The sequence below is a fragment of the Phocoena phocoena genome, chromosome 21 (genome assembly GCF_963924675.1).
Source record: "Phocoena phocoena chromosome 21, mPhoPho1.1, whole genome shotgun sequence".
NCBI lineage: Eukaryota > Metazoa > Chordata > Mammalia > Artiodactyla > Phocoenidae > Phocoena > Phocoena phocoena.
In genome coordinates this window covers 24,205,799-24,214,248 of record NC_089239.1, presented here as the reverse complement: position 1 = coordinate 24,214,248, position 8,450 = coordinate 24,205,799, and the positions used below count along the sequence as shown (strand labels likewise).

Here is an 8,450-nt window from a genome sequence, read left to right as displayed (position 1 = left end):
CACCCTACCCCCGGGCCAAGAGTTGACAGACCAATCGCCCGGGTGGCGGAGGGAAGGCGGGAGAATGCGAACCCTTCGGCTGGGCGGTAGGGGCGGGCCCCCGGCCTTATTAGGAGGGAGTCCTGCGCAGGCGCAGAGGCGGCCGCAGCCTGAGGGGCGGGGGCGGTCCAGTGAGAGACTCTCCGTCAGGCACTGAGGGTGATTGGGGGGAAAGAGGCCAGCGAGAGGCTTGTCATGGGGATCCGAGGTACGAGACGGCATTGGTAGCATCTGGTGACTCCGAGGGGGACAGGAAGTGTCAACGCCCGGGACCCCGGCGCCAGCTCCGCTGGGGGGATCCCCGCTGCTCTAGTCCTGAGGAGGGAGGGGAAAAAGGAGGGAGCCCCGATCTCGCCCCGCCCCTGGGCTTGTTACCGCGGGGGCGGGGAGTGAGGGCTCCTTTTGCGGGGAGTAGAGATCGGGGGACTCGGCTGTGCCCTCTCGAGCGGCTGCCGGTGTCCCCGCGGCGCCGGGCTGACGAGCAGAGGAGCCGCGGCGGCCGTGGCTGTTGCATGTGTGGCTGCTGGATGCGGAGGCGGCGGCGGCGGCGGCGGCGAGGAGCAGCAGCGGCGGCAGGATGTTAGGGCAGCAGCAACAGCAACTCTACTCGTCGGCCGCGCTCCTGACCGGGGAGCGGAGCCGGCTCCTCACCTGCTATGTGCAGGACTACCTCGAGTGCGTGGAGTCGTTGCCCCACGACATGCAGAGGAACGTGTCCGTGCTGCGAGAGCTGGACAACAAATATCAAGGTAGGGGCCGCGGGGCTGCCGGTAAGGTCCTCCCCCACTCGGGTCCGCTGGCCGCCGGGCACGGTCGCTCGGAGCCTGCCCGGGGAAGTGCCACTTTCCATTTCTGCTGTGACAGTCTTCCCGACTGCACAGAGGGTGTCTGGTGTGTGGGACGGGGGAACGGGACTGGAGACCGGGTTCGCGGCCCTCCCTTCCCCCGCTGCGGTCGGCGAGGACTTCTCGGGGGTCTCAAGGGTGCGGGTGGTGGCCGCTTGTCAGCCCCCGCTGCAGACCCAGCGGCTGCAGCTGGTGTGGAGAGGAATCAGCCATTTTAAGAAGCATTTGTTCCGGCCCCCGCCTGCCCGGTGCCGCAGACCCTCCTGCCCCGGCCGGGGAGCGTGCAGCCGGGCGGGGACTGTGGGGAGTGAGCGGCCGGCCGCGGCCGGACTCCCGCTGGCGTCCGGGGCCTGGCTTTCCCCACCCCCCTCTCGGGCTCCCACCCCCTGAGAGCAGATGCATTGGAACGTGCAGGGGGGAGGGGGCGCGAGAGGGCTGCGAAGGCGGCCTCCGGGGAGGTCCCTCCCTCGGCTCTCCGGCTCCCGGCTTGGGAGTAGAGGAGGCTTTCCCTCTCCCACCCCAGGGAAAGTTCCGGGCCACAGCCTTTCACAGCTCTTTCAGCCAAATGGTTAAAAGGCTAGGGGTCCCCGCGGGGGAAGGGAGAGGGGTGTGTGTGGCGGGGTGGACCCCCCGCCCGCGCTGGGGGCGGGGCCTGCGCTCGTGACGAAGGACATGGGCGGGGCGCGGACGCGCGCGCTGCCTCCCGTCTGGAAAATGGCTGGTTGCAGGAAGGCTTGGGCGACACTGGCTATTCGGGTGGGGACCGTGCGGGACATTAGCTCGTCGTGAGCGGAGTCAGTGTTGGGATTTGGGACATGTTTGTTTGATTTTTCGACTTTTTCCCAATCACTCAATCACGACAAAGACACCGCTACTGTGATCGTCGCTGGCCCCTGCACCGCGTAGGTTCCGGGCCTTGCGTCACTTCCGGGCCCCTGGAGGATGTGGGTTAGTTGACTGGGCAACCGCCTGGCGTCTCTTAACCCCTGGGTCCCTACTTCGCCAAGTTTAAGTACGGAGGCAAAAGCCACCCTTTGTGGTCAGACCCAAGGAGCTAGGGTTGATTCCCTGGAATCAGCTTTTTTACAGAGAGTACATTTACTATTTACCATTGGTGGCCCTTTCGCCTGTAACTACAAGGGGAGGAGTTTAAATGGGGGAGCCGTTTGGTTTAATAACCCTGAATCAAGGAACAGACCTTAGACATAATGTGTAATCAGCCATACGGACTTTAAAAAGATGACTTCTTGGACCCATTCTCTGTTTTTCGACACGTCGCTAGTTTTATGATTTAGTGTCTAAGGAACGCATTTCTGGGGTGATATTTTCGGTCCTGTAGACTGATAGAACATTTAAGTGTCTCTGTTTTTTCACCTATAATTTATTTCCCTTTTGAACCCATATGACTGACAGGACTGATCTCTGTTGGGGGGAAACGAATTAATACGATCACTGACTGTGTGTCAATTGCTGCACCACGTCCAGAACATTATCTCATTTAATCTTAACAACTCAATGCAGTAAAAATTCATTTTGCAGACAAATTAAAATTTACAGAGTTTAAGTAACTTGTCCAATTAAGTGGGGAATGTCTGACGCCACAGCCTGGCTGCTGCAGGTGCACACGCTCGCTTTTAAATTATTTAAATCTTTTTTTGTTTGTTTTTTAAAATAAAAGCTCTCCAAAGGTATTTTCTATAGACATGGAGCACATACCTGAATTGTAACCTTAAAATATTATATATTGTACATGTGTGCTTAAAAATTGTATGTTGAACATTTTTAGTTTTTCAAATAATCATAACTCTGAAGTTTGTAAAGCTTGCAGGCTTTTACATTTCTTTAAAGACATGTTTGCCTTCACGAAAGTTGAGCTGTTTTTTTTCATTTGAATTGTGGAGGGGGGGCAATTTGTTGCAGGGAAATCTGCCATCTTGACCATAAAGTTGACAGGAGTAGCTTTGGTAACATGAGAAACAGCATTAGGCCTTGAAAGATCGAGAGATTTAAAAAAATTTTAGCCCCATTAAAATTGTAGTTCTTTTGAAGAGTAATACAAAAACAGTGATCTAGTTTTTACTCTGCACATGCTTACTAAGCTCAACTTTCAGTTTTCTATTAGCTTTGTATACTTGTGTGTTCTTGGTTTTTCATGTTTTTTGTTTCTTTGCTAGTTCTTAAGTATTTCCTGGTTTTAGATTTAATACCTACAGCAAAATTCGATGTTATAAATTATATAGGTAGTCAAAGAAATTTCTCTCCTACCTATTTGAGACACTTTCAGAAGTTACTGAAGAACCTCAAAAGTAGCCTTAAAAACATAGAGAAATGAAGAAAACAATTTCACAGTTGAATGAAGTATTTATTATGGGGTATGGTTATTAGAGAACCTCAATTTTTGTTCCAGTATTTCTCGTTCATAGTTCAAAGGTAAATAACCTTTGAACTAAAATTTCGTACTTAATTTTAAGTGCCTTCCATGCAGCTGAGTAGAAAGTGCTTAAAGAGCAGAGCCAGACTGACAGATAATGGCAGAGTTCAAAGTCTGGGGTTGATTTTCTTCGCATATAAAAGTGGTGGCTTCCTCATGGGATTGCTGTGGGGATTACTGAGAAAGTCACATGGAAGAGGCTCAGTAAATGTTATTTCACCGGGTAATTAAGGTGTCTTAAAAATGTGAATTTTTACTTCATGTATAATATCAATGTGCTGCTATTAAATAATATATTTAGCTTCTAATTCCTGATTATTCGATACAGAGTGTTTGGAATAAGTTTTGCTTTTATTTATTTATTTTATTATTATTGAATTTATTTATTTATGGCTGTGTTGGGTCTTTGTTTCTGTGCGAGGTTTTTCTCTAGTTGTGGCAAGCGGGGGCCACTCACTATCGCGGCCTCCCTTGTTGCGGAGCACAGGCTCCAGACGCGCAGGCTCAGTAGTTGTGGCTCACGGGCCCAGTTGCTCCGCGGCATGTGGAATCTTCCCAGACCAGGGCACGAACCCACGTCCCTTGCATTGGTAGGCAGACTCCCAACCACTGCGCCACCAGGGAAGCCCTGTTTTTATTTTTTAAACCTCACATTTTGTGTGTTTGAGGGGAAAATATATAATTTCCTTATTTTTCCTGGAGGAAAATTGGGTTCTTAAGAAATCCACTTACATACCTAGCTGGGGAAATGGGCTAGATGTGAACGCTGTTTAAAAATACGCTCTGCAGGTATGAGTACCCTCAAATGTGTGGGAGCACATTGTCATGAATCCCGGGTTAAACAGTTGTCCGTCAAGTGTGAGTACCTACACTCTCCAGGGCGGCGGGAGTTCACAAGTTGTGTTGAATACTTGCTCTATGTTACCTTACTCACAGACACCCCCAGTGTATGTATTTGGTCGTCTGACATTTCTGTTGTCGTTAGAGCAGTGGTATTAGAAGATAGAACAGTGATATGGCATCGGGTGTGATAAATTCCAGTTAATTTTTGTTTCTTCACCTTTACTAAGACAGAACTCTTTCAGATAGCATTGTATCTCATAAGGATGAGAAACAGAACAGATTTGAATAAGACATCTATGTAAAATTTGGTGACATCTGGAACTATATTTTCAGATATTTGTATACCTTCTAATGACTTGGCCATTTTTAATTGATGTAAGTGGGTCCTCATGCTATACAATATCTAAATCAGCAGTTCAAAAGGCTGAGAACCAACGGCTGAGTTATCTACAAAAGCACAGTGATCCAATGCCAACTTTACTATAATTTTGTTAGTAGCTTAGTCAATTGATGCCAGAACCTGAACCTAAACCTGCTCCGGAAATAGTTTGATTTTCAGACTCTCCCATGTGATGAAATAAAAGAGCCATTCAGGCTAATATGATGGGAAGCTAAGAGTTACTTGTGTCTGCTTTGTTAAGAACGTCCAGGGGATGATATGAAAGTCAAGGTGTAGCGTCTCTCTAGAGTTCTGTGGCAAGTCATCGATTGAACCATAAACCCTGTAAACACAGTTGGACAGTAATCTAGAGTAGTCCTGGAACCTTTTTAAGTTTTACGGCTGGAGTCCAGCCTGGAAATTTTATATACAGGGTAGTTTTGAGGTTTACCTGAAGTATAGGTGATATGGCACTGGGTGAACTCTAATGTGGCACAGAGTGTTTCTGCCCAAGTAAAGCCTTTTGATTAATAATTAGCCACACATCTCTTATCCTTTCTAATATAGATTCATGAGTATTAAGAGAGTTTTGTGTTCATTCTTTTTATTAGTTTATCTCTAAATGTACTTTCATGTTGGATAATATGTGGTCTTTGTAAGGGAAATAAAATGTTTCTCATGCATTCATACTATGGAGGAGTGTGGTCTTATGGTTTGAGTTCATTCTAACTGTACCAATTCTGTGAAAAATAACTAACTTGAAAAATGTTATATGTGCTACCATATATTTTCTTTTCCTCTTTTAGAAACATTAAAGGAAATTGATGATGTCTATGAAAAATATAAGAAAGAAGATGATTCAAACCAGAAAAAACGCCTCCAGCAGCATCTCCAGAGAGCATTAATCAATAGTCAAGAATTGGGAGATGAAAAAATTCAGATTGTCACACAGATGCTCGAATTGGTGGAAAATCGGGCAAGGCAAATGGAGCTACATTCACAGTGTTTTCAAGATCCTGCTGAAAGTGAGCGAGCCTCAGATAAAGCAAAGATGGATTCCAGCCAACCAGAACGATCTTCGAGAAGACCCCGCCGACAGCGAACCAGTGAAAGCCGTGATCTGTGTCACATGACGAATGGGATTGAAGACTGTGATGATCAGCCACCTAAAGAAAAGAAATCCAAGTCAGCCAAGAAAAAGAAACGTTCCAAGGCCAAGCAGGAAAGGGAAGCTTCGCCTGTTGAGTTTGCAATAGATCCCAATGAACCTACATATTGTTTATGTAACCAAGTGTCTTATGGGGAAATGATCGGATGTGACAATGAACAGTGTCCAATTGAATGGTTTCACTTTTCATGTGTTTCACTTACCTATAAACCAAAGGGGAAATGGTATTGCCCAAAGTGCAGGGGAGATAATGAGAAAACGATGGACAAAAGTACTGAAAAGACAAAGAAGGAGAGAAGATCGAGGTAGTAAAGGCCATCTGCATTTTAAAGGGTTATTTGTCTTTTATATAATTCTTTCAGAATTTACTTTCAGAAAATGTTTTAGGGTAAATGCATAAGACTATGCAATAATTTTTAATCATTAGTATTAATGGTGTATTAAAAGTTGTTGTACTTTGTCTGTGACCTTCATTTTCTGCACTGAATTACCAAATATTTTAAGCCAGGTAATCTTCAGATCACCTGATGAAAGGAGCAGGGAGTAGGGAAGGGTGGTGTGAACATAGTAACTTCACAAACCATGCCTATTTCCTTTTCACTGAAAATGCAATGCTAATTTTGGGGTAAACACCAAAGTTTTGCTAGCATTTTAGTCTGTGTGCTTAAAAAAATTTAGATATAGTTGGAGTTCTCTGTAAGCATTCAGATGATCTTGGATAATTTAAAATATGAACACTATACCATTCAGAGCTTCTCTCTTCCTGGCCCCATTTATACATACACTTGGTCATCTCTAGTCTTCCAAGAATTTAAGGAACTAGAGATAAGAATAATTTGGGATTCCATGTGGAATAATGTGCTCTTATTAGAGTATTTGCTGCTCTATTTTCCATAGTAGCATTTTGATACACTGTCAGTAGCCCATTTATAAATACCTTGCTGCTGCTTCATAGCTGCATTCAGTCTAGTGCTTAATAAGGGAGTTGTTTTGTTTTAATTGGGACAGGTAGGGACAGTTAGGATACCAAAAATGCTGCCATTGGCTTATATTGGCAAAATTTGGGTTATGCAGTATCATGGTTCAAGGTTGAGCAATTTTAAAAAGACATTTAATAATATTTTTCATGTTGACCCATGGCTGGGATGCCTAGCCACAGGCCTATCAGCGGGAAAATGGCATATACTAGTCTTTAAATATTGCCTTTATGTCAGACAGTAGTTGAAATCGTTTTGCTAGTAGCTATAGGTCATTTCTGTCCCAATCAGAAATTACATATTATTTTAAGTAATAGTGTATTTACTTTCTTAACTTTCTGGTATTGGTGCTGTTTGGTGTCTTCACGTTTAATGAACTAATTTCATTATAACAATGCAATTAGTAATGTATTTGTAAATTGAATTTTCCAAGATTCTAAAATTGAATTTTCCAAGATTCTGATATTTTAAGGGTAAACATCTTGATGGATATATGTCCGTATATTTGGAGAATTTTTTGGTTTTTCAGGGGTGGGGGGCAATGGATTGACTAGTCCTTAAAATCTATGTGTAACATACTTTTTATTCCTCATTTCTTCCTAATCTGATGATCTTGATTCTTTTTGACTAACATGTGAAAAATCCTGTTTGCTTGTTTGGAAAAAGAAAAAAAAAAGTGTGTTTTTCTCTTCTGGCTCTCCTGTGTGACTTTTAGGCATATCATTTCACCTCATCCGGGTGTCAGGCTACTCATCTGTAGTATGCAGTTGGCTTAAATATCTCCAAGTTTCTTTTGAAATCTACAGTATTTGCACTGTAGTGAGGATTTTAATAATCAAAGGACTTGTTTTTCTCTTTCATTAATTTTGTCCTTCATTCTGTGGTGTGAAGACAGTTTAAAGGTGAGCTTAGAGACGGGTAAATGCACAGTATTTTATTAGCTTCTGTCCTAAGGATATTTTGATTGATGACTGGAGTTGATTATATTGAGCAAGAAATACTGAGTTGTGAAGAAATCCTTTTCTCTCTTGAGAATATAGCATTCTGTCTTAGTGATTATATCCTTGTTACCAGGATAGAGCTGTTCACCTGACACCATTAAAAATATCAGGATGTGCAAAGCCCCCCAAAGCTTCCAGATGTGACTCACATACAGGTCAACACTTTCATACATAAATTTGCATCAGCATATGGGGAAAAAATGAACCTACAAATAGAAGTCCCAAAATTTGGATTAGGCTTGACAGGAAAACAAGCACAGAAAGTCCTGGAAGATGTGTTCTCTTTGAGAATGACTGATATATTTTTTTTTATAATTTTATTTATTTATTTATTTGTGGGTGTGTTGGGTCTTTGTTTCTGTGCGAGGGCTTTCTCCAGTTGGAGTGAGCGGGGGCTACTCTTCATCGTGGTGCACAGGCCTGTCACTGTCGCGGAGCACAGGCTCCAGACGTGCAGGCTCAGTAGTTGTGGCTCACGGGCCTAACTGCTCCGCGGCATGTGGGATCTTCCTAGACCAGGGCCCGAACCCGTGTCCCCTGCATCGGCAGGCAGATTCTCAACCACTGCGCCACCAGGGAAGCCCTCGTTTTTTTAAGTATAATAGATTTCATATACTATTTCATACCGTGCTTACCAACTCATACTATATACCAGTGCTTCCCCAACTGGTCTCACGTTGGAGTTACCTCAGGAGCTTTAAAAAATACTGATACTTGTGTCCCACCCAGCAGTTGTGACCTAATTCATTTGGAATGTAGTTTTAATA

General features: G+C 44.5%; 1 protein-coding gene across 1 annotated transcript; it reads left to right on the top strand.

The window, feature by feature from the left end:
- The first annotated feature begins 439 nt into the window (after positions 1-439).
- On the top strand, positions 440-7,342 carry ING2 (inhibitor of growth family member 2). Its single transcript, XM_065899923.1, has 2 exons — positions 440-788; positions 5,344-7,342. The coding sequence occupies exons 1-2, from the start codon at positions 617-619 to the stop codon at positions 6,012-6,014; spliced, it is 843 nt and encodes a 280-aa protein (XP_065755995.1). The 5' UTR covers positions 440-616; the 3' UTR covers positions 6,015-7,342.
- The last annotated feature ends 1,108 nt before the right edge of the window (positions 7,343-8,450 follow it).